Source organism: Mesoplodon densirostris, chromosome 7 (genome assembly GCF_025265405.1).
Source record: "Mesoplodon densirostris isolate mMesDen1 chromosome 7, mMesDen1 primary haplotype, whole genome shotgun sequence".
Taxonomy (NCBI): Eukaryota; Metazoa; Chordata; class Mammalia; order Artiodactyla; family Ziphiidae; genus Mesoplodon; species Mesoplodon densirostris.
This window is the reverse complement of record NC_082667.1, coordinates 108,691,323-108,716,187: the sequence shown is the minus strand read 5'-3', so window position 1 is coordinate 108,716,187 and position 24,865 is coordinate 108,691,323. Positions and strand designations below refer to the sequence as shown.

Sequence of the window (24,865 nt, the reverse complement as noted above, 5' to 3'; positions counted from 1 at the left end):
AAAACAGGAATTTTAGAAAACTTGAATCTCACTGAGAACTTGACAGCTTCCACATACTTAAAAGACTTTTCTGATGAGCTTGGTGGTGATAAATGAATATGTTTTTTTTTTAAAAAAATAATGAAATGTGTCAACATTTGGAAGATCTGCATAACTTAGTGAACTCATATTTTCCAAAGGACCAATGCATGATGCTACAAAAAAAAAAATCAGGCCTGGGTAAAAGATCCATTCAAAATGCAAGATAGACCAATGGATTCTAATGTAGAGTCAGAAAGTTCTTTAATACGGTTTCTGATTCCACATTCTAACATAGCATTAAGAAACTACCACTTGTTGAGTTTTGGTATAGTATCAAAGAAGGATATTCATAATTATCTGAAAAGACTGTTAAAAGATTTTCCCTTTTCAAGTACATATCTGCCTGAGGCTGAGCTTTCTTCATTTACCTCAATCAAAGCAACATATCACAGCAGATTAAATGAAGAAACAGATAGAAGAATCCTGGTCTCTTCTTTTATGCTAGGCATACATTAAAGAGATTTGTAAAAGTCTCTCACTACTCTTTTTGCTTTGGACAGTGTAGTTATTTCACAAAAAATATATTATTTAGGTTAACAAGTAATGCATTTATTAGTATTTTAAGTGCATTAATAGAAATGTGTAAACTTTTTTCAATTTAAACTACTAATAAGGTAAAAATCGATAGATATAACCTACATAAACAGAAGCTCTCTGAGGTCCTCAATAATTTTGAAGAGTTTTAAAGGGTTCTGACATCCTCAAGTTTGAGAACCGCACTTCTAGAGAGATAAATTAATACTTAACGGTTTTTATGGTTTACTAATGCATGATATCGCCATCTCGTGACAAAATAGGAAAATGCAGGCATTTTTTAAGCAGTCAGCTGTAAGGCCCTTTAATGATTTCGAATGACTGCTTCTTGGAAATTTCTCAAGAGAAAAAAGACATAAGTTCATATTTCCAGAGGATATATCTGAGATATATGTGCCGAAAATATTAATTTTCAGAAGGCAAGCAAAGAACGGTTAATTAGATTTTTTTTTTTTTTTTTTTTTTTTTTTTTTGCGGTATGCGGGCCTCTCACTGCTGTGGTCCCTCCCGCCGCGGAGCACAGGCCCAGCAGCCACGGCTCACGGGCCCAGCCGCTCCGCGGCACACGGGATCCTCCTGGACCGGGGCAGGAACCCGTATCCCCCGCATCAGCAGGCGGACTCTCAACCACTGCGCCACTAGGGAAGCCCCTAAATGGTTATTTTTAAAGGCTAACATTGGTTTTAGGCCAATCTTATAATAAGAACACATTTAGTTTTTGTATTCAATATGTATATTTCATAGTACATAGAGCCCCCTCATACGTGGTATTGTATGCTCTGGAACGTGTATCTCCTGTTTGATATGTAGGCTATGGAAGATGTATCTACTGTTTGATATATACTGATCAATGTTTTTCGTGGTATTTCACTTTGATGGCATGGCATCATCATCTGTGAATGACTTAAGATTTAGTCATTGGTCAGTAACACAAACTTTGATGATCACATTTTTCTGAAGGGGGATGGGATCAATTTTTTCCGATGAGGATTTTAGGCCCACGCTTGGTACGGAATTTGGGTCTGCTGCCGTTGGATACATCCCGGCAGTCCCGGGTGATGGGTCCTGTACAGACATGCAGAGTAAGCATTGTTCCTTGCCTCTTAGCTTCTGAGAACTAAAATATACGGTGTAAATATGTACAAACATGTTGCAGGACATATGGACAAACAGAGCCAAAGCCAAATCGTGGAAGATACAGCTGCAAGAAACAGGCTCGTGAATAACGAACACGTACGCTGTAGATTCCGTGTGCCTATGTTTGCATTGATGAGCTGTGGGAAAAAGAAGGAACCTTACTTCATTTTCATTCAGTTAGATGAAGGCCCACTGGCTAGTTTTTTTTTTTTTTTTTTTTTTTTTTTTTTTGCTGTACGCGGGCCTCTCACTGCTGTGGCCTCTCCCGTTGCGGAGCACAGGCTCCGGACACACAGGCTCCGCGGCCATGGCTCGCGGGCCCAGCCGCTCCGCGGCATGTGGGATCTTCCGGGATCGGGGCACGAACCCGTGTCCCCTGCATCGGCAGGCAGACTCTCAACCACTGCGCCACCAGGGAAGCCCTGGCTAGTTTTTTTGACTCAGTTCAGCTGATCGTTTTCAAAATAACCTGTTCTTTTCAAACAGTTGCGTGTGTAGGGACAGCTGCGCTCCAGTGAAATGACTGTGCGCCCTGCCCTCTAACTACTGTACTAATTTTCTGCCTATATTCACTGTGCACCCATTGACCCTGCTGATGAATATTTTAGACATCTGCATGAATAATCAGACTGCCCACAGGAGAGCCACTTGCTTGTTTACGAAGCTGGAAATGCCATCGAGATGCTGCTGGCTCTAATTCTGTATACCAATGTGAAAATAATAAATACCTAAGTAAGGTCTTAATCTGGATTGTCTTTGAGCATCCACAGATACCCTGAAACTGGATGCCGAGGTGTACCTGCAGGTAGATGCTGATGTTTGTGTTTTTGAGAAAACTCCAGAGCTTATATCAGACTCGTCCAAGGGACTGTGATCCCCATAAAGGCTAAGAACCACGGGATGATCCTTTATAGCTTTGAAAGTGCATCTACATACATTTTTTTTTTTTTTTTTTGCGGTACACGGGCCTCTCACTGTTGTGGCCTCTCCTGTTGGGGAGCACAGGCTCCGGACGCGCAGGCTCAGCGGCCATGGCTCACGGGCCCAGCCACTCCGCGGCATGTGGGATCTTCCCAGACCGGGGCACGAATCCGTGTCCCCTGCATTGGCAGGCGGACTCCCAACCACTGCGCCACCAGGGGAGCCCCTACATACATTTTTATTTGATCCTCCCAACAGTTCTGAGGGAGATGTGGCAGGAATTTGCTCTCTCTTTCTCTCTCTCTCTCTCTCCTTAAAGAAGAACGTGACTGGGAGCTCAGGTAGTTTTGAGTTTCATCCTATAGGCACAGGGAGCCATTGAAAGTTTGAAGCGTGCAAGTGATCTGATCAGATCATTGTTTAGAGAGAATGCCCTGGTGATAGTGTAGAGGATGTTTCTGAAGAGTGAGAAGCTAGTTAGGAGGCCATTTGGAAGATCAGGTGAGAAAAGATGGTTGACCCTAAGTTTGTAGTAGTCGGATTTGAAAATAGATGATGGGTTTGCAAAATCATTGAAATCCTTGGGAACTGTTTACCAATTGGTTTTGGAGGGAGGGGGGGGCAAACGTTTTTGAAGATGACTTTCTCAGTTGATGAAGTGAATAGAAGCAGGGTGGGTGGGGGGCAGGAATATTATAAACTTAATTTTAACCATGTTGATTTGAAGAACTGATGAGACCGCCAGTGAGAAAGGCGAGCGTTCAGTTTAGAGTGCTGGGCTGGAACTGGTGAGGTGAGCTTGACATTGCTTAGAGTGTGTAGGCAGAGCAGAGAAGAGTGCCAGGGATGGAACTGTGAGAAAATATCAGCCAGTGATATTTCAGGGAAGCCCCAGGGAAATCCAAGAGGGACATCGCTTCATTTTTTCCCTCTATTCCAGAGTAGAGTAGTAAGAATTAGAGATATTTCTTGACTCTTTATTTACTATCAGATTACTCCATCATTCCATAAATCAGATATCCCTGTAATCTACCTTCAAGTCAGTGGAGGCATCAAACCAAAGATGGTTGAGGGGAATCCTTTATGATCTCTTTAATCTTCCCCATTCTTAGATATGGAAACTGTATCAAGCATATGTAAGTATCATACCAATCCAACTTTAAATACCTCCCCACTCCCCCTACCCCACCTCACCTCCCCAGTAACAATTCTGGAGCCACAACTACTTCGAGACTGTCTCAGTTTCCCCAGTGATTTCTAAGTCAGGATCCTCACTAAGTGTGTGAAGCATTCCTTCTGATGACTCTGCTACTACCCAGATCTCATAGTTCTTCTCCTTCAACTGAAGTGACCTTCATCTTCAGTTCACTTCAGCTGTGCACACACATGCCACACCTAATAGACCTGCTCCACTTTCAGTGTTTCAAACTCCATTAGGCTCCCCTTTGAAGGAGCCTTTTCACTTCTATCTACCCATCCCTCTTTTGCTTCTGAGCTTGCTGTTTTCTCTCCTCCTCCTTCCCTTCCCTTGTTCGCATCCTTTCTTGTGTCCTTGCTTTTCAGTGGGGGAGGGGAGGAGGGGGCAAAAGGAGGCTGGTTACTCCCTTCAAATATCCTCCTTCTGTGCCCAGCTCAGAAATAATCAGATGGCTGAGTAATGATTGTGCTGGCCTATAGATTTCCTCACACCGTGTGCTTTGATAATTTCCAGTCCAAGTTCCTTCCCTGTCATCTGTTTACTTTTTTTTTGTTTTTCCCCTCCAACTTTCTGGCAGTGGGGCATTGTTAGAAAACCTCACAAAAACTGGGGCAACTGGATCGATAAGTGTAGCAGTGAATAAAGAAATCTATCAACAACCCCCCTTCCTGCACCGCACACACACACACACACACACACACACAGCGAGAAGGGAACGATAGAACTGTGCTGAAGAAAAATAGATCCGTATTTCATTTCAGTTTTGATTGATCATTGTGTGTGTGTGTGTGTGTAAATATTTTGTATGTGTCAACTGATAGCTCAGAAATTTGGGATCTTAACTTTGTATGTTTTTGTTAGAAAATCAGCCTTGGTACCCCCATGTTTTTCATTTACAGGTATAGATTAGATTAAAAAAATCTCCCCCAGATATATACCCTTTTCCAGTTAGGAATGGGACTGTGCAGGAGCTTTTTCTTACTTCTAAACTGTGAACGATATTTGTTTATTTGGTTTTTGTCAGTTGGTGCCATGGTTCATGAAATCTTTATTATAGTAGGAGTCATCAACTGGATGGAGAATCATTGAAATTGTAAGTTTAAAACGTTAGTTGGGATAACCTGAACAATGTGCTTACTTTTGGGGCCCTTAATTTAACTTAAAATTAAAGGAGTCTTATGATGGCAAACTTCACAAATATGCCTGCAGGGCTTTCGGGATGGAAATGTGTGTCTGGAGGGGGGCTCTTTTGTTTAGCTGGATAGGCTAGGAAGTCTTTGTCCCACAACATTCATTGTTTTCAGTGCATCAATAACTGAACGTACTGTTAGCAAGAAGTTTCCTTTGAGATTGAACCACTGACTTCCAAGAATGTAGCAAACTGAGTGGAAGTGCTGTGAACAATGTCTTCCTTATTTTCTTTAAAAGACCCATGAAATTGTCTGAAGAGGAAACAAATCCCCAGAAGTCACCACGCTGAGTATCAGGCATTTAGCCCATTCTAGTTTCTGGAAGGAATTTTTATTCTTCCTTGCGGTTGAAACCAGATGGAGAGGTGCCCCTTCTTCAGCGACCCCCATTCTGACCCCCTCTGCCCCTGCATCCCCCCCGCCCCAGCCCTTTGCTGCCTCTGGTTCTGGAATCCTGCTCTCTCTCTCCTCGTACTGACCTGTTTTCCCTTTTGTTCATCTCCAGTGCTGCTCATTGCTTTAGCTGATTTGGTAAATAGCGCTACCTGCTCCTTCTCTGGCTTAGCTTTTTTGTAGGGTTCAGGGGAGGGAGTGGAGACTGATCTCATTCCAAATAGACTCTACCTCCCCCCCACCCCCAGCTTCTGGCTTGGTCTGTGACCCTTGGTACTCCAGCATTTGCACCTGCCACACCTACCACCAGTCATCCTCTGTTGCCCCACCCCTTCACCACAGTGTATGTTTTGTTTGTCTCCTGGGTTGGTTAAGCTCCATAAGGGCTGGGAAGGGAAGTTGGAAGGGTGGTGGATTCCTTCTTATTGAACCCCCGGCACCTTGCTCAGTTCCTAGCACGTGGTGATCATTGAAGAGACTGTCAAATTCATTAATGAAACTCAATTATTGGTAAGGGCTTTAAAGCGGTCCTCATGTAGGTAAGCATTGAAGACCAAGGTCAACAAACCAAGCTCAAGAATGTAAAAAAGGAAGCAAGGCAAATATTATAGATGAATAATTAAAGCAAAAAACAACAGCTCTAAAGCAAAGGAGTTGTGGGAACCTGCAGTAAAATCTCTCTGAAAAAGATCTGCTTTATGAAACAAGCTGTCAGAAAAGCTCTGCTTTGTACATTCAGTGAGATACATAAAGAGGTTGTATCATGTAAATGAGAATTTTAGAAAGGGTATAATGAAATGAAAACTATAATAGGTAAAATAAATCTTCGTTGTAAATATTAGAAGGAGACTTAGAAAACTCAGCCAGTGATAGAGAATAAAGTTCACGAAAATGCCCAGAATGCAGTGGAGAAGCCTAGAAAGATACAGCACCAACCTAGAAATGAGAGAGCGTATTGAGGAAGACAGTGCAAAACTAATGCATCAACTGTGATAATTATTGGAGGGACATTTTTCAGATATAAAAGAGACTCAACCTTAGGTATTGATACCACATTCCAGGTGGAGTTTCTAATTCCAAATCAACACTGAACAATATTCTGATGACTTTTTCTTTTTTAACTGGAAAACTGGTAGGTAGTGCAAGGGAAATAAAAGTGCTAAATTATGAGTCTTTCATTAAAAGAAGACTAAAATGATCTTTTGGGGTTATGTTAAGAGTAGATACATAGTGTTTTCAGATTTATTAAAAGTTTTTATAACTAATTAAGTAAAGAAACAGGATGCCTATCAAACTCAATACAGAAAACAGAATCAAACACCATAATCCCATCTAGCTATAGAAAAACAGAAGAGTTTCATATTCCTTTCCTTTTTTTTCATTTGCAGACTCACTTTTATATCTCATTTCAAAGAGAGATTGAATTTGGAAATATAAATATAATATACGTATATACTTCTAAATAATACATATATAATTAATTTGACTCTTAAAAGTTTTAACTACTCTTTTCAAACAACCTGTGTGATCTAGGCAGACAACAGAATTTAGCACCTAAGCTTTCATCTTTTCATTGCACAAGCGTATTATCCACCCACTATGGCACATAGTAGGCACAAAGAAATATTTGTTGAAGAAATGAATGAAGACATATATAAATTAACTAACACTATATATTTGGAAAATGTAATTTCATCTACAAACAACAACTTTGTAAGTAATGGCACTGTTTCTCCCTCATTATAAGAGAGAGAAAAAAGTCTTTACTCTGAAATGTGATGAAACGTCTGTCCTGAGGTAAGACATGGAGGAAAGGTGGAGATTAACATGCAGTAAGGAACATGTTGCTAAGTGCTGGGGAAAGCGGAAATCATAATTCAAATAAGTCCTGATTTTTAGGCTCTCAAAAGGTTAATTCAGATTGTTCTGGATGTCAACATATCAGAAAGATTTGGCCAATCTGGTAGAAAATCAGAGGTCAACAGAAGTGATTAAGCATCTAGAAAAATCAGGTTCAAAAAGAAGATCTTAGTCTATAATTTAGAAAAAGAATTTGAGTCTCTCTAAGCCCAGGGAAACAGAAGAATAATTTAGAATGATTTGGAGAGCTGTAGAGCTGATAGCATAAAATTGAGTAGGAAAAATACTTATTGAGTGTAAGACCGTTCTTAATAGACAAATTAAAGAACCATATAGCATCCAAGGGAAGTAGTAAAGATGTTTTGATAAAATCTGACACCCCAAAGAAAGCCAACAGCTAACATTTATTGAGTACTCACTATGTATACCCTGTATGCATCATTTCATTTAACCTCCTCAGTAATCTATGAGCTAGGTACTATCAGCTTCATTGTCAAATGAGGCTTTTGAGGCTTGGTCACATGACTGGTAGGAAGTAGCACTGTATTTTCAACTCCAGCTGCAGAGCCCAATCCCAATCACTTCCACCTTCCAGGCTAGGCAGTTGGGTATATTGTTGATATATCAAACAGGTATATTTTGCAGAGATTTGACAGAGTTGTTGGGTTGTTTTTTAATTTTATTCAAGTATAGTTGATTTACAGCATTGTGTTAATTTCTGCTGTACAGGTGATTCAGTTATACATATATATACATTCTTTTTCATGTCCTTTCCCATTGTGGTTTATCACAGGATATTGAATCTTGTTCCCTGTGCTATACAGTCGGACCTTGTTGTTTATCCATCTTCTCTGTAATAGTTTGCATCTGCTAATCCCAAACTCCCAATCCAACTCTCCTCCGCCTGCCCTCCCCATTGGCAACCACAAGTGTGTTCTCTTTGTGAGTCTGTTTCGTAGATAAGTTCATATGTGCCAAATTTTGATTCAACATATAAGTGATATCATATGATATTTGCCTTCACTTAGTATGATAATCTCTAGGTCCATCCATGTTGCTGCAAATGGCATTATTTCATTCTTTTTGATAGCTGAGTAATATTCCATTGTATATATGTACCACATCTTCTTTATCCATTCATCTGTTGATGGACATTTAGGTTGTTTCCATGTCTTGGCTATTATAAACAGTGCTGCTGTGAAAAGAGGGGTGCATATATCTTTTCAAATAATAGTTTTATCTGGGTATATGCCCAGGAGTGGGATTGCTGGGTCATATGGCACAGAGTTGGGTAAGAACAGGTGTATTGTACAGAGATTTGACAGAGTAAACCAGCTGCTCTTCCACATACTAAAGAGGTGATCCCAATAAGCCATTTTTAATTAAGTAAAAAATAATAGTAATAATAATCTTTTCTATAGTCCCATCAAAGGTGCACTTCTGTTCAGTCTTCTGGATGAATGAATCCTTGCAGAAGTAAGATTTGTATACGAGAAGGTTTTCTTAATGCAAATGTAAAATAAATAGGTATTAAGCTCTGGACCCAACAGAGTAAGCAGTATCCAGCAAATGTCAGCCCTTCAGGAGGTTGTTTTCTTTTTTTAAATTTATTTATTTATTTATTTATTTATTTATTTATTTTTGGCTGCGTTGGGCCTTGGTTGCTGTGTGCAGGCTTTCTCTAGTTGTGGCGAATGGGGGCTACTCTTCCTTGTGGTGTGCGGGCTTCTCATTGTGGTGGCTTCTCTTGTTGTGGAGCACGGGCTCTAGGCGCATGGGCTTCAGTAGTTGTGGCGTGCCGGCTCAGTAGTTGTGGCTCACGGGTTCTAGAGCACAGGCTCAGTAATTATGGCGCATGGGCTTAGCTGCTCCGCAGCACATGGGATCTTCCCGGACCAGGGCTCAAACCCGTGTCCCCTGCATTGGCAGGTGTATTCTTAACCACTGTGCCACCAGGGAAGTCCCCAGGAGGTTTTATATGACAGAAAATTGGCTGCATAGTAGTGTGTAGGGGATTGGAGACATAAACCTGGGTTGGAATTCTGGCTCTACCTTTCCTTTGCTCATGACCTCAAGTAAGTCGTCTAACCTCTCCAAGGAAAACAATAGCTTACCTTACAGGGTAGGAAATTTCATATCGTGTTGTGTATGTAAAGGTAGCATGCATGTATGCAAATAAGGTAGCATGTATGTGAAGATGGCATGTCAGTAGATTGCATGTATATTTCAAAAGCATGCATGTATGTATATATGTAAAATGCTCAGTGCCTGGCACATGATGACTGTTCAGTTCATAGCAGCTGGCATAGTTCAAATGTAGTCCCCAGGGAAATACTTTAGAGAGTACAGCCAAGTGTTACTGTGAGGCGGTAAGTTTTTAAAAAGATTTAAATTTCGTGCAATCCTCTCAGCTGATGTATTTAACAGTAAAATTTCACCCTCTGTGTACCTTTTTCACAATTTGGGAATTTACGGAATGCTTTGGTGCTTTAAAGGCAGTCGTTTGTTTACCGAAAATGTAGCTTATGACAAATTCAGTGGTTGTCAGGCTCTAATATGTTAGCAGGCAGAAGCATGCTTTTAATATTCATCATCTTTAAGTGCTACCGATTGACATTCAGTGGTAAACGTGCAGATATGGTTGTGGAGCAAAACAGAGCAAGGAAGAGGACGTGCTAATTTGTATTCTAGATGGAAATCTTAAATTAGTTTCCAAGATTTTTAAATGGATTTTTAAATGCTGGGCACATAGGAGATTGAGGTCATATTAATATTTATAAGGTCTGAGAAGATATTTAGTGAAATATTTGTATAATTTAATTTTGGTCATAATCAAGTAGGAAACCATAACCAGAAGGACACTGTACTTTAGTTTGGTGACTGTTTTGTGCCTTATAGTTTGGAATAGCCTGGAAAAACCTTGGACAACAGATTCATGCTTAAAGAGCCCTTCTTTCTTAGAACCCAGAAGTCAGCGGTTACTTGTGTATAAATTCCTTGACTTGGACTGTTTTGTGTTAATTTCATTTACGTTAATGAATTTAGAAATCAGTCTTGGTAATGATGTTTGAAAAGCATTTATTGACAATTCTGCAGAACCCTGTAATCTCGCTGCTTTTATATTCTTTATTATACAGAACAGCTCCTCCATTGGTTCACAGAAAACCTGCTTCCTATAGTTTTGCTTAGGTCTAATTGGGTTTAATGTAGTTTTGTGTGCAGAAGGTATTGACTTTTTGCATCGTATTTAATTTGTGTAAATATGTGTGTGTGTAATGTTTTGCCCCTCCGAGTTTTATTTTAAATGTAACCCTTGAAACTGGGATAATAGAAATTCTTAGCTTAGGCCTGCTAGCAATTGCAGGTGCCAACGGTTTAAACTGCTGTAGAAACACAATTATGAGCAGCCAAGAGCAAATCTTGTTTTAAGGTCCGTGTGTAATGAATGCCTGTTAGTATCATAGAATACAATTAAAAAGAGGTTTACGTCTCCTGAGCTGTGATTGGTTCTTTCTGATGGAAGTCTAGACTCCCACGAGTAGCGTGTGTATTCAGCTCCTGGTGATTTAGACACCAGTGAGCCTGGCATGCTGCAGGCTTGGATAAATTCAGGGCAGTTGTAGTCAGGCAGAGATGGGAGAAGACTGAAAGATTAATGAGGGAGCTTAAAACAAAGCTCCCAAAATGAGAGCAGTGCACTGCTTGGTCTTATGTAATTGTGCCGAATGGAAGTCAGTCTTGGCTGCTGTTGTTTAAAAATTTTAGGAGGTTGGCAGGAAATGTTTGTTTGTTAGAAACATTGGATCCATAGGAGGAGAGGGAAAACCTGGGACAAGATAGCTAATTCTCACCTGCCGGTGTTTGCCCGCAGAGACACACCCTTCTCTTCATCCTCCTTTTATCCCAGCTTGACCAACCCTTCCTTCCCAGCCCTACCCCAGCTCCTCAACACTGCTTCTTTGGGGGCGAGGACCCTTGTTGAGGATGCACTGAGATCTGACCCATGGCTGCCTTCAGAACAGGGCTACCAGGAGATGCATGTCTGAGGCGTGTTTCTGACACTCTTCCACCCCAAGGCCTGAAAGATTGGGAGCATATATGGGTGTCAGAGCCCCCTGAGAAGGTAATCCCAGTTATTGTTGCTTCCCTGTGGCTATTGTGGGGACCAGAAACAGGGTTTCATTCTGGTTGATGGTTGTAAATAGCAGTTTTGTAACATTTCTTCCTAGAGATTTTAACTTCTGGCATCCTAATGGCTCTAAAATGCTATTTTCCCTTTGAAAATGCTTTTAATCGGTGCTGTAATGAGCCTTCCCTTTATGTGATGGACACAGTTGAGTTGTGCAATGAAGGTGGTCATACTGTTAACATGAAGCTGGGCACTTAGAGGGGAAAAAAGAAGCGCTGAAATAACGTGACGTAGGTGAATCACTTCTGAACTGTAAAGCTTGCCAATACCAGTGAAGAAAAGCTGTCTTGAAAGAAAAATTGCCAACTCACAAGCAAATTCTTTAGCCCTTCAATCTAGACACACACCAGCCCTTTAACTTGACTTTCTGTTTCCTCTTCAAGGAGTTTGGCGCCACCTACCGGGAGCAGGAAGCACAGAAATCCGTGCAGCCACTCTCCGTAGCACCTGGGGTTCTCCCCATTGGTCATTCCTCATCTTTAGTTTTTATAAATTTGATCATTTTTTCATCATGTAGTATTTATCAAGCTGCTTCTTGTCCATGGAATGAAGCTAAGCTCTGTGAAAAAAAAGGTTACATCTGTACTAGCGGTTTGGCAGGAGATTCCTCACCCTTAATTGCTTTTTAAGGTCTCTGTTTCTGCTGTCGTGCACCTTTTCCACGGACATACCAACAAGAGAGAACAGAGTTATCGATTGGGGGCCTGGAGTATATCGCCGGTAAAGGTACTGCTGACTCCTTTACAGTTTTGCCTTCTTTTGTTTCTTGTAGAGAACGTGGCATCCAAATCATCATGCTTATTGTTGCTGTCGTTTATTTGTTTTTTTTTTTTTTTTTTTTTTTTTTTTTTGCGGTATGCGGGCCTCTCACTGTTGTGGCCTCCCCCGTTGCGGAGCACAGGCTCCGGACGCGCAGGCTCCGGACGCGCAGGCTCAGCGGCCATGGCCCACGGGCCCAGCCGCTCCGCGGCATATGGGATCCTCCCAGACCCGGGCACGAACCCGCATCCCCTGCATCGGCAGGCGGACTCTCAACCACTTGCTCCACCAGGGAGGCCCTGTTTTGTTTTTATTTGTCTTTTCTGGAGAGAAATGTTACGAAGTTTTAAAAACCTGCACAGAAGAAAGTCGAAGGTGCGTGATTCAGTTCAGAGAAGTCTAAAGGGAGACACGTGATTACTTTTACGGGCGCAGTAGGGAGGATCAATTAGTTTCATTCATCAGTATCTCATAACTATATCACTGAATTAAGTTCCCCATTGTTTCCAACTAGAATGATTTGGCTTGAAAGGAGTTAAGAATAATGTCAGGCTTTTCTCTGTTGTGTGAACAGACTGCAGCTCTTTTGTTTCCCGCAAGCATCTCTAACCCACACCCTCTCCTGAGCGCCATCCTGCTTGGGTTCTTTGCATGTTCTTCCCCTCTGCTGCCCTGGAAAAACAACTCCCATATCCAAGACCAAATCCACTGTGGCCCAGATTGGATTAATCCCATTATTTTTTTCCTTTTTCAAATCCCTTTCCTTAAAAGAGCAACAAAATCCACTAGTCCTCCTTCAGTGGGTCTGCATTTTATTTTGCTCCCCTCCTTCCCATTCCCATCCTTGCTCTTCTTCTGGGCTAGTGACACCATGATTCATCCACTTTCCTAGGAAATAACTCTTAGTTATCTACAAAATCTCTCTACTACTGTCTAAATCAATCAAGCTCTCCTGAGGTTGAGTTATCTCTCTAACATTTCTTGAATTTGCTTGTTGTGAAGCTGAATTTGTCCTTCATTCTTCTCACCATCATTTCCTCCTCTTGAATTTCCTATAATTCATCTACTTCCAAGTTACTTATCTTCTTCAGAAATTCTTATTAGTTGACTTTCAGTAGACTTGGAAAATGGGCTATTGGCTAGAAAGAATGAACTAGTCGAGTGAAATTTCACCCACCTATTCTTACCCCCCACCCTTTAAATTATGCTATAGAATTTCAAGACTTCTTTGTATTTGGACATATATATTAGTGTGTGCATTTAAACATCAAAAGGAACTTTAGGGTGAGAAGATTAATTAGAGTTTTGATGGAAAACGTCACACATTGGCGCTGGGAGATCACAAATATAATACTTCATATATTTCTACCAAGTGGTTGATTAAAAGTTGCTCAAAATATATAACACATCTCTCCAAAGAAGTTATATAATTGTTCAATAAGCACATAAGCTCAACATTATTAGTCACTAGAGAAATGCAAATCAAAACCAAAGTGAGATACCACTTCACATCCACAAGGATGACTAAACTAAAAAAGACAGACAATAATAAGTGTTGACAAGGATGTGGGAAAGTGGAATCTTCATACATTGCCAGTGGTAATGTAAAATGGTGCAGCTAATTTGGAAAACAGCTTAGCAGTCCCTCAAAAAGTTAAACATAGAGTTACCATATGACCCACCAATTGCACTCCTAACTGCATACCCTAGAGAATTAAAACATGTGTCCACACAAAAACATGTACAGGAATGTTTATAGCAGCATTATTCATAATAACCAAAAAATGGAAAGAACCCAAATGTCCAACAGCTGATGAATGAATAAACAGAATATATACACACAGACACACACGCACACACAAACACAGGCACACACAGGAATATTATTGAGCAACAAAAAAGAATGAGTTTCTGATACATGCTGTAGTATGGTTGAACCTTGAAAACATTATGCTAAGTGAAAAAAGCCCAAAGGCCACATATTATGTGAGTCCATTTATATGAAATGTCCAGAATAGGTAGATCTATAGAGACAGAAAGTAAGTCAGTGGTCTGCTAGGGACTAGGAGAAGATAATAAGAGTGGCTGCTTGTGGGTATAAAATTATTTTGGAATGAAGATGATGTTCTGAAATTGGATAAGGGGTGATAGTTGCACAGCTCTGTGTGAATATGCTATACTAAATTATACTAAAAACCACTGAATATACTAAAATATATTATGAATGAATATACTAAAAACCACTGAACTGTACACTGAGTAATTGTATGCTATATGAATTGTATTGCAATAAAGCTATTATATATATACACACACATATACCCATATATGTATATCATTAGCAGCTGTGCATGCTTAGAGTCTGCATCTGATGCATCTTTGTATCTTCTAAAGTACCAAACCGAATGCCGTGCATAAATAAGCCTTTGATAAATGGTTGAAGAATGAACGAATGAATGATATAACAAACAAATTTATGAGTGGTCTTATAATGTGAGGAAGAATTTTTTTTGGCAAGTGCTATAGGAGAGAGGTAAAGACAACAGCCAAGAATTGAACCTTCTGTTCACTCAGGCTGGCAATTCAGCTGTCCTGTCATTGATCTGTGATCATGACTGATAGAATCACTCAATGCCTTGACATCAGCTAGATGGTGTGTTTCTTTTTTCTTTTGAGTGATAGGTTGACAAAATATACTTTAGCAACTGTATGTTATGTGGATGATGCATGATGCTCATACTCTGTTGTGACCTTTATTTTTATGAGCTGTGAGAATTAAGAACCTACCAGTTTTAGTTTAATTAAGCAGTAAGACAGAACAGATGGTGCATTTGTGGGTGATGATTGCATTCCTCTGGTTCCCTCAAGCAGGGCTCTAACCCTATGGAATGCTTTGCCTAGAGTGTCGCACCACTGTTGCAAAATGACTAAGAAGACAAACAAGTTGTACTAATGTAGTCAGAAAATCTTAGAGGACAATTTATAACAGGACCTGACTACCGTAGGAAGTTCTGGTAGTTAGCAGCTATTGGAACTAGGGTGTTAGGAAGAGGAGTCCATGACATTATATGGTTGTAGTAGTTTCTGCCTATCTTATTTCTCCAACATTTGTGAGTAAAGCATAGGAAGATTTTTATTACCCTGGTATTCTTTTGTGTAATCTGGGTCAAACATTAAGAATGCACTGGAATATGATTTGCATGTTTTAAAGTGCTCAGACAAGAATAGGTAAATGAGGAAGCACTGAATTTATGGGAGGTTGTTTTATTATGTTTGCTTTTAGCCACTAGGAGAGCCTAGACAGTGTCCTACAACATGCATTTTTCCCAAGTAGTATATGCTTACTGCTAGCACATTTACTCCAGAGGATGTTTAAAAACATACATAAGCAGAGAGAATATGGAATTAATCCATTGCTTCTCACTGATCACGCAGCTCTTCAGGGAGAAAACCGAACTGTTAAGTTGAATTACTTTCTCTTATTGTTAAGAGAGAGAATATCTGTCTAGCTCAGATTCTTTTCCCTTTACTGTCTTTGAAAAACGGAATTACTTGAAAGCTGGCATAAAACTTGTAATTACACAATATTTTAGATCCTCAAATAATATACCTCAATTTTTCTCATTAATGCAATATATGAAATCATCAAGATGAAATACATTCACTGACTGGCTATAATGTTGTTAAAAGTATGAACTATGTGGATATTTTAAAATATAGCTATCATTGCTTTAGATGGAAGAAACCATTTGTCTTGTCTCTCTGCTACAGAGACTGGGATTCTAGTTAAATCATGAACTTCAAAAATAATATTTTAACAAAGAGGATATAATTTCTCTTTGGGAAAACCCACGTTTTATATTGAATTTTTAAAAAAAATTTATAAAGAAAGGATTTCCTTTGCTTTTTAAGGGTGTTGTCACCGCAAAACCTGAAACTACATCATCCTTCCAGATATTCTTCTAGGAGACCTTTTCTAATTAATTAAATGAAGCATTTCTTTTCTGAATTCCCACCAACTCCAGCACACCCAGGCATTGACAACATAAAAGTGAAGGCTAAATACTAATTTTGCAATTCTTCTTGTAGGAATAAAAGGTTATTAACCTTTAGTTAAAACTCATCATTGGGGCTTCCCTGGTGGTGCAGTGGTTGAGAGTCCGCCTGCCGATGCAGGGGACGCGGGTTCGTGCCCCGGTCCGGGAAGATCCCACATGCCGCGGAGCGGCTGGGCCCGTGAGCCATGGCCGCTGAGCCTGCGCGTACGGAGCCTGTGCTCCACAACGGGAGAGGCCACAACAGTGAGAGGCCCGCGTACAGCAAAAAAAAAAAAAAAAAACCTCACCAGTGTGTAATACAGGGAAGATATCTATAAACACCTAACTGCATAGGGAAATCCAAGTCCAATCATAATAACTGATCTTAGCCTATAAATTATTAATGCTTTTGATAGGAGCAATTGTACATTATTTTTATATGGAAACATACTTCATTGCAAAATCATTAGTATTTCATTTCTTTACAGAACTGGATTTTTATCCAATTAAAATTTAGGAAAGAAGGAACTAGATTATTTCCCATTTACTCAGTATATAAGTAACTTGCCAATTTCTTTTGTAGCTCTGTTTAATAAAAATATTCTACAGGACTCCAAAATGAGACCTCAACAGGAAGATAAAATTATGCCTGATAATTTTAGGAATGTTAGAATTATTTATTTTAGTTCTCTAAAATCAGTAATATGTTAATTCTCTATCATCCAGATTGTTTATCTAATGGTAACACTTCCCTTTTATGATGATGCTGAATAGTTTGCCTTATTTTTGTATTAGAGGAAGTAATGAAATCTGTCCAGATGTGCATACACCAGTAATTGACGGTCTGCACCTCTAGCCTCAGTCTCTCCTGAGTAGTCTAGCCCTTTTGTTACTAGCATAGGATTTGGAATCAGAAAGACTTGAGTTTTAAAGCCTGCCTGTGCTACTTGCTCACTGTGTGACTGTATCATTTAGGAGTTCCTTTTGGCTCTAAAAGAGATCCCCAAGATGATGGTTTAAACACTAGTTGACTTTGTCACCTGAAAAAAGTCTGGAGGTGCGCAATTCAGAGCCTCCACCGGATCTTCAGGAATTCAGCCTCCTTCTTTCTGCTTCACAATCCCCAGGTGGTGCCTTCTAATCCAGGATGACTGCTGGGGGCTTAGGTAGAGCATCTGCCTCTTAGGAAGCAGGAAAGACAATGAAGAGTCCTCCAGGCAGAACCGGTTTCTTTTCCAACCCACCCAGCCCTTCTACTTACAGTGCATGCTCTAGATGTGAGGGAGGTAGGAAATGTTATCTTTACCATGGCCAGCTAAAAAAGAAGGGTTCTGTTAACCAAGGACTAAGGGAAGAATGGATATTTGCTAAGCAACTAGCCTACTCTGCCATAGTGACCTTGGGTCATTGAGCCTCAGCTTTCTTGTCCTTAAAAATGATTGTAAAAATAGAATCTAATGCATAGATCCTACTGTTTTGAGTATCAAGTGAGTTGATACATCTAATGCATTTAGCACAGCACTTGACATATAATTAATAAGCCATAAATGTTAGTTATTATTCTTTCTAGCTATTTCCTTAATATCGCTAGGTTACTATCCTATAGATATCGAAAACTTGAAGTGTTCAAATGTATTACAGGTCCTTATTGCATTCCCTAGCTCATCATCTGTCTATTCTTTTTTTTTTTTTTTTTTTTTTTTTTCTTTTTGCGGTATGTGGGCCTCTCACTGTTGTGGCCTCTCCCGTTGCGGAGCACAGGCTCCGGATGCGCAGGCCCAGCGGCCATGGCTCACGGGCCCAGCCGCTCCGCGGCATATGGGATCCTCCCAGACCAGGGCACGAACCCGTATCCCCTGCATCGGCAGGCGGACTCTCAACCACTGCGCCACCAGGGAGGCCCCATCTGTCTATTCTTACAAGCTAGAAACCATAGAGCAGTCTCTGAATAGCTCTTTATTCCCATCTGTACTCAACAGTTTCCAAGTATAATTCTGCCTGCAAAATTGTTCATGGATTTCTCCACCCTGTCCCTCCATGTCCATTACCACTATCTGATTTCAAACTGTCTTCATCCCTTGCTTTCAACAGGTCTTCGCTGTCTACCAGGTAACATCCAAACTTCTTAGAATAGTATTCAAGTCTTCATATAATCTGACTGCGGTATTAGCTTTATCTTGATTCAACCACACTCTCCTAGTTTCTCCAGATCACACCTTTCTTGTTCTCTAACTCCATTGAAAACTCACTATTCTCCAAATAGGACATTGTGACTCTTAATTTCATCCTCAGGATAAATGTTGAACAATTCTCAAATTGAAACACGAGGAAACTAAGCATAAATGTGTTTCAGTCTGTAATTTTGAATATCTAGATGTGATTTCTGGAAACTACTTCGTGATTTCATGTATGAGGCCAGCAGATAGATAGGTATACCAGCACTCCTTATCATAGCTGGGTATCTAAGTGTATAAGTATAAAAGAACAAAGGGCTCTTGAGTGAAAGGAATGGGTTTGGCGGGGAGGGGAGTTGATGTCTCTCTAATGGATGGGTTAGGGTGTTCAGCAATTCTCAAAGTATAGGTTTAGATCTAGAAACTCATTATTTTTATTTTGCTAGACAATAGCATTAGTTTAGGTGCTTAATGTGAATGTTATGGATGCATTTTGCTTTCAAATTGAAATAAAGAAGTAGAGAAAGGTTAGCTTTATTGGGGTGTGTGTGTCTGTGTGTGTGGAGTGCCTAACAGGGTGTATAATATAATTTCAAAGCCCTCTGATGCAATATTTGGAAAACTAAGTTTGTAGTACAATTAAAACATATCTTTGGTCATAGATTACTTGGCCTTTTGCCATTTTTGTAGGCACTGTCCTACTTAAATAGCCTGGATTGGCTGAGAAAAATAATTGCTGCTATGAAATAATTTCGCCATTACTGCTGTAATTAAGGGCAGTTTGTTAATGAAAGTGCTTGGTGAATAATGACTGCAGGGCACTCCATCTTGCAGCTTCATGCCAGATGATTGGTTCATGTGGTGAAGGCGGTTAGGGAATTAGTGACACAGCTGTCATGGTTACAGGATGGATGTAAATATCCTTTGCAGTTGATGATGAAGAACCGTCATTAGCCTCCTGCCCCTTGGGAACTGGTCAGAAGAACAAAAATAAACTTAACACACGATGGTAAAAGCCATTCCTTCTGTCTCCTTTTCTTCAGTTTGAACAATTAACATTCTAATGGAAGCTGCAGAGTGTGCAGATGAGCCCTCTCCACTTTTTCAGGCATGTTAGTGTGATAAATGTTTCTCCTGGTAGGGCACTGGTTGTTCACAGTTTATAACCGCTCTTATTAGCTTATGGGCCAGTTAAAAACTGCTCGTTAGGGACCCACTGGCCCCACTGAAGTTCTTCTTGTTCATCTCCAGGTGTTGTGGATTCAGTCCGACCCTTTGAAGAGTGCCCACGGATGGATTTTTGCATGCTGTCTGCATGGCTGCAGGGGCAATGGAAGATCAATTTTCTGTCATTGGGCTTATTTGCTTGTGTAAAATTTACGTTGTTATAAAGATGACCTGGATGCTTATCTGATCTTGCTTTGTAGTTTGAAAAAGTCCTTGTGGGAGATTGAGGATCTTTCTTTTTTTCTTCTTAAAATAAGACAACCTTGGTGTCTAAGTGTGCTTCCTATTTATATTCATTCCACTTCCTTGGTGTTTTGATGTTGTTTTTCATTGTAAATTTGCTTAAGCAATCTTTTGTAGAGTAATTTCATAACATGCACACACCGTGGTTTTACATGGAGATGCTCGTGATCTGCAACTCATTAACTTTTGCTGACTGGGAAGTCAGTATTGCACTTTGCATTTTCTCTTGCTTTATCTTGCTATCTAGTCAGTTTTGTTCCTTGTAAAAGATGTTAGTCAAACAATTCCAAGGAACTTAAGCACAGCTTCTCTCGATATCCAGTATGCTACATCTTCTCTTTGGGACCCTAAGGATAGATCACTGGAGTTTGTGTCATTACATGTGAGTCATTACATACCCTCACGGAAGGGACCTAACAGTTTTCTGGGTTTCAGTTCACAATGACTATTCATGGCAACACTATACATTTGAAGGATGAGTTTCTTGCTCCCTGTGTTTGGGTAAGTGTTTCCTGCACTTGCCTAATGCCGCTTTTGATGCCTGGATCTCCTCTTGGCTTTAGCAACAGGTGCCAGATGTAAAGGATCAGAATTCTCACACTCAGAACTATCACACACTGTGGCCCAAACCTCTCCCTCTTCATTTTACCTTCACTGGCTGTCACAGAGAATGAAAAATGTCCATAAGCTTAGGTATGAACAGAGCCTTGTTCTGATGTTGAAATGCTCCCTTGGCTACTGAGTCCTCTGACTCCCCCTAGATGAACTCCTTACTCCTTTTCTCATTATTCATAGATAAGCCACTCTAGAGATTTTTCTAGCTAACTTCATTGTGATCAGATATTCTAAGATAGACGTTACCTTGCCGGTCTCAAATGGTGAGTCCTTAAAAGCCAAATAGCTTGAAAAACCTCACATGTTAAGCATTAAAAAAAGTTACATATATGTGTGTGTGTATACACACACACACACATATATAAAATATATGTATGTCTCAGTCCAATAAATGACAACTTCGTTTGGAAGATGAAGGGTATTCTCAGGCATGGCCATGGCTGGCAAAATTATTTGGTTTCTGATGGAATGTGACTTTCCAGGCATTCGTCTTCACAGAGGGCCTGCGTGCAAGAGGCGCTGGCACCAGGCTTTGCATTAAAGCAACAGGGGAAAGGAGGCAGAGAGATGTGTGCTAGAAAACACCTTCTGAGCCTAACGAAAATCGCGGTGTATTATTACTTAGTCTGTTTTTAGCTAGAGTATGGGCTTTTGTGGTAGGTCAAGATAACTAAAATAGGAAAAGAAAAAAACAATTGTCTTTAATTGGTGTGGCTTGAGGTAGAGGGCCTGGGGAACTCTTTCCTCCCTCAGGGGAGATGTGACACACTGCAGTATGTAGATATTCAGTGTGTGTTTCCATTTTTGTTTGGTTTGGTGGCGTTTTGATTTTTTTTCTTTTTTTTTGGCTAAACATATGAGACATGAGTTTAATTGAATTTCTAAGCCAACTCTGCAGGCACCCTCATAGAGTATATTTAAAGATGCTCTACAAATTCTTAGGAGAGGTGGCCATGTGAATTTAAGAATCTGTTGGGGGTAGAGGTGCAGTTTCTGAGTTTGGATAAGTAGTTGAAATTCCCAGGTAAAACAGAATCTGTTCTCCTGCAGTTTTCTGGGATAGTTTGGACAAGAATTGGAGTCTCCCTTTTCCACGTAACAGCTTTTATCAGGTTTCCCTCATTTCCCCAGGACACGTAAAAAACTTCCATAGTTCTCCACAATGAAAATGGATCGTGTCCCATCCTGTCCTCTTGCCATCCTTTCTATGAAAGCAACGCTAATTATAAAAATTGAACATACATTTGTACTGTTTAATAGGTTTGGGTTTAATTTTGCCTCAGTGGGAAGACATTCGATTAAAATAACCTTTTTTTCTCCTCCTCCCCCCTTTTTCTTTTGGTAGGACAGTTAGTAAAGGCGTAGGAAATTGATTTTAGTGTCACAAAGGACATTTCTGACAGGAATGTACTTTGAAATGATTCAAGGCATCTGTTTCTCTTGCATATGCCCAGTGCAGCTGAGAGCTGTACCTAAATTAAACTGTTCAACGTGTCAGCTCTGAATCTGATCACAATTTACATCCAGTTGCTTGGTTGGAATTTTTAACATTTCATGAACTTCCTCCCCTAATTTATGAGACGAGTACTCACTCAAAGTGACCATTTGTTCTAGGTGCCAATATGTCATGGTAAAATTGATTGAGCTTTAGAGTTACTTGTTTTCGTATGGTCACTTTGCCTCTGAAACGAAATCCTCTCTGCAGTCTGCATTTCTCCTGGCAGGACTGGTGATGATGGCTTGGTGGGTGTTTTTTGTTACTGTTCACCTTTCCCCTGGTGCTGTGTCTGTCATACAGTCTGGATCCAGGAATTCCACTGGTAATAGTTCCTGAGTACAGGAATTACGTGTACTCTGTTTACTACCATATCTGGGGTCTGCAGCATAATACCTGGAAGGCGCTAAATGAATGGGGAATGAACACTTTCTACATGATCACACTATCGTCTTAGACCCTCGACGCCCAGGGCTCGCTTGTCTACCCTGCTCATGTTTCTTAGAAATTAGTAAGGCTCACTTGTATCAATTATAGTCAGGCATGTCCTTTGAAGCTGAAGGGCAGGGGCAATTATTCTCTGTGTGTGAACTTTTTACATTCACAGAAGAAATAGTTTGCTGGGAATGAGAAGGGAAAGTGACTCTGTTGATGCATAATAGGGACTGGAGCTCATTAACTTAATTACTTGGTGGTTCCTGACAATGCTTTTCTCCCCCAGTGTTCACCCACTTACCCTTACACATAGTTATCAGTGGCCTTGGATTACAGAATCCTGAGGTGAGTGGCTTCTACCCTTGCCCTGCGCTTGCAAGTCCACAACAGACCGAGGTCACAGTGATGTTTGTACACGGATGTCCTGGGGCACTAGTGCTGCAGTTAACTCACTTGGTTGACCTTGAAGATTAACTGGTCACTCCTGGTGAGTCTGTTGAGAACATTATCCATGATATTGTCATGGATACACTTGCATCTCTCATCACAGTTCTCTGAGAATCTATTAGTGAGGATAGAAAAGCTGCAAATTTTGCAGTGAGTTAGATATTTAGAAATTACATGTTTTTTTTTAACTTCGTAGTCTAGGGTAGGTGTTCCGGTTCTATGGATAGCCTAACTCCACCCAGCCATTTAATGACCTAGGCTAACGATGCTTCTGTCACCTTCAACACGGAGCTTCTGGAGCCACTCCAGTCATACCATTTTGTCCTCTCAGAAGGGAGAGAGAAAGGGGGGCAGCCTACTTTTTAGGCAACAGGTTGGAACTGGCACAAGTCCCTCCTGCTCACGTTGGAAGGACTTAGTCACCTGACCAACCTAGCTGCAGGGAAGGCTGGGAAATGCAGAGTGGCAGCCAGCCTTGTGCCAGGCTGCCTGGAAGAAGGTGAGAATGGGTGAGTGACAGTTAGCAGTCTCTCGGACCACAGGCTTGCTTTGTCTTGCAAAGTCCCACAGTTGACCATAGACTTTAAACTATCTACAATGATCATTTCCCTTTTAGTTTCTTGGGGCCAAAGCTATTTATAAAGATTAGTGTAATCACTGGCCGAGCATCTAGCTCACCTCCTGCTTAATATCAAGGGCTCGGCACTTTTCACACACATGGTTTTTTCACTTTGAAAACAGAACATAAGTCGTCTGACAGATACTTGCCATTTTACCACATTTGAATGCGTGCTTAATTTTCTTCCACTTTTTTGTCTTTGGGAAGCATGGTAGGATAGAGATATTTTGGTAGACTTGTAATTCCTTTTTCTTCATTTGGGAAGATACTGTACATACCCTTGGTATGTTAATCATTATTCAGAAAAACCCAGAAGGCATAATCACTATTGTCTGCAAATATTATTGTCTAGTATATACAGATGGTCACTGCCTAATGTAAAATGAGGTTTCCGTTTGGGATCTTTGTTCAGAAACTGTTCTTGAGTTGACATGAGAAATTGTTGCCAATATGATTGCTTTTGGCTTTTCTAGTATATTTCCTCCAAGGATCTACAACAGACCTTGATTAGATTTTAGAGACAATGTCTGATTTCCTGCTCACATTGTTTAGAGAAATGATACTCCCAACCATCTCCTGATGGTTTAGTATGGAATATGTCAAGATCTTTGAGACATTTAAACCTGTGTTGAGATTGGCTTAGTCTCCTCTGCTACTTTACCACAAACAAGGGATTGTCAGAGTTCTTGCTGTGCAATAGATGTTATTTTTAAAGAGAGGATTTAGATGATAGTCATCTGACTTTTTTTTTTCACATCTTTATTGGAGTATAAGTGCTTTACAATGTTGTGTTAGTTTCTACTGTACAACAAAGTGAATCAGCTATATGTATACATATATCCCCATATCTCCTCCACCTTGCGTCTCCCTCCCTTCCACCCTCCCTATCCCACCCCTCTAGGTGGTCACAAAGCACCCAGCTGATCTCCCTGTGCTATGCGGCTGCTTCCCACTAGCCATCCATTTTACACCTGGTAGTGTTGATGTGTCAGTGCCACTCTCTCACTTCATCCCAGCTTCCCCTTCCCCCTCCCCCTGTGCCCTCAAGTCCTTTCTCTACATCTGTGTCTTTATTCCTGCCCTGCCACTAGGTTCATCAGTACCGCTTTTCTAAATTCCATATATATGCTAGCATACGGTATTTGTTTTCCTCTTTCTGACTTACTTCACTCTGTATGACAGATTCTAGGTCCATCCACCTCACTACAAATAACTCAGTTTCATTCCTTTTTATGGCTGAGTAATTAATATTCCATTGTATATACGTGCCATATCTTCTTTATCCATTCATCTGTTGATGGACATTTAGGT

General features: G+C 40.4%; 1 protein-coding gene across 9 annotated transcripts in view; it reads left to right on the top strand.

Annotated features, from left to right (window-relative positions):
• Nucleotides 1-24,865, top strand: part of CADM1 (cell adhesion molecule 1) — a 344,187-nt gene that overhangs the window by 175,252 nt on the left and 144,070 nt on the right. For 6 of the 9 annotated variants that reach the window (XM_060104643.1, XM_060104640.1, XM_060104641.1 and 3 more), the window contains exon 2: nt 12,134-12,229. The exons of the other annotated variants lie outside the window; for them this stretch is intronic. In XM_060104643.1, coding sequence (XP_059960626.1) covers nt 12,134-12,229 — 96 coding nt within the window. The remainder of the gene's footprint in view (nt 1-12,133; nt 12,230-24,865) is intronic. 9 annotated transcript variants of the gene reach the window in all.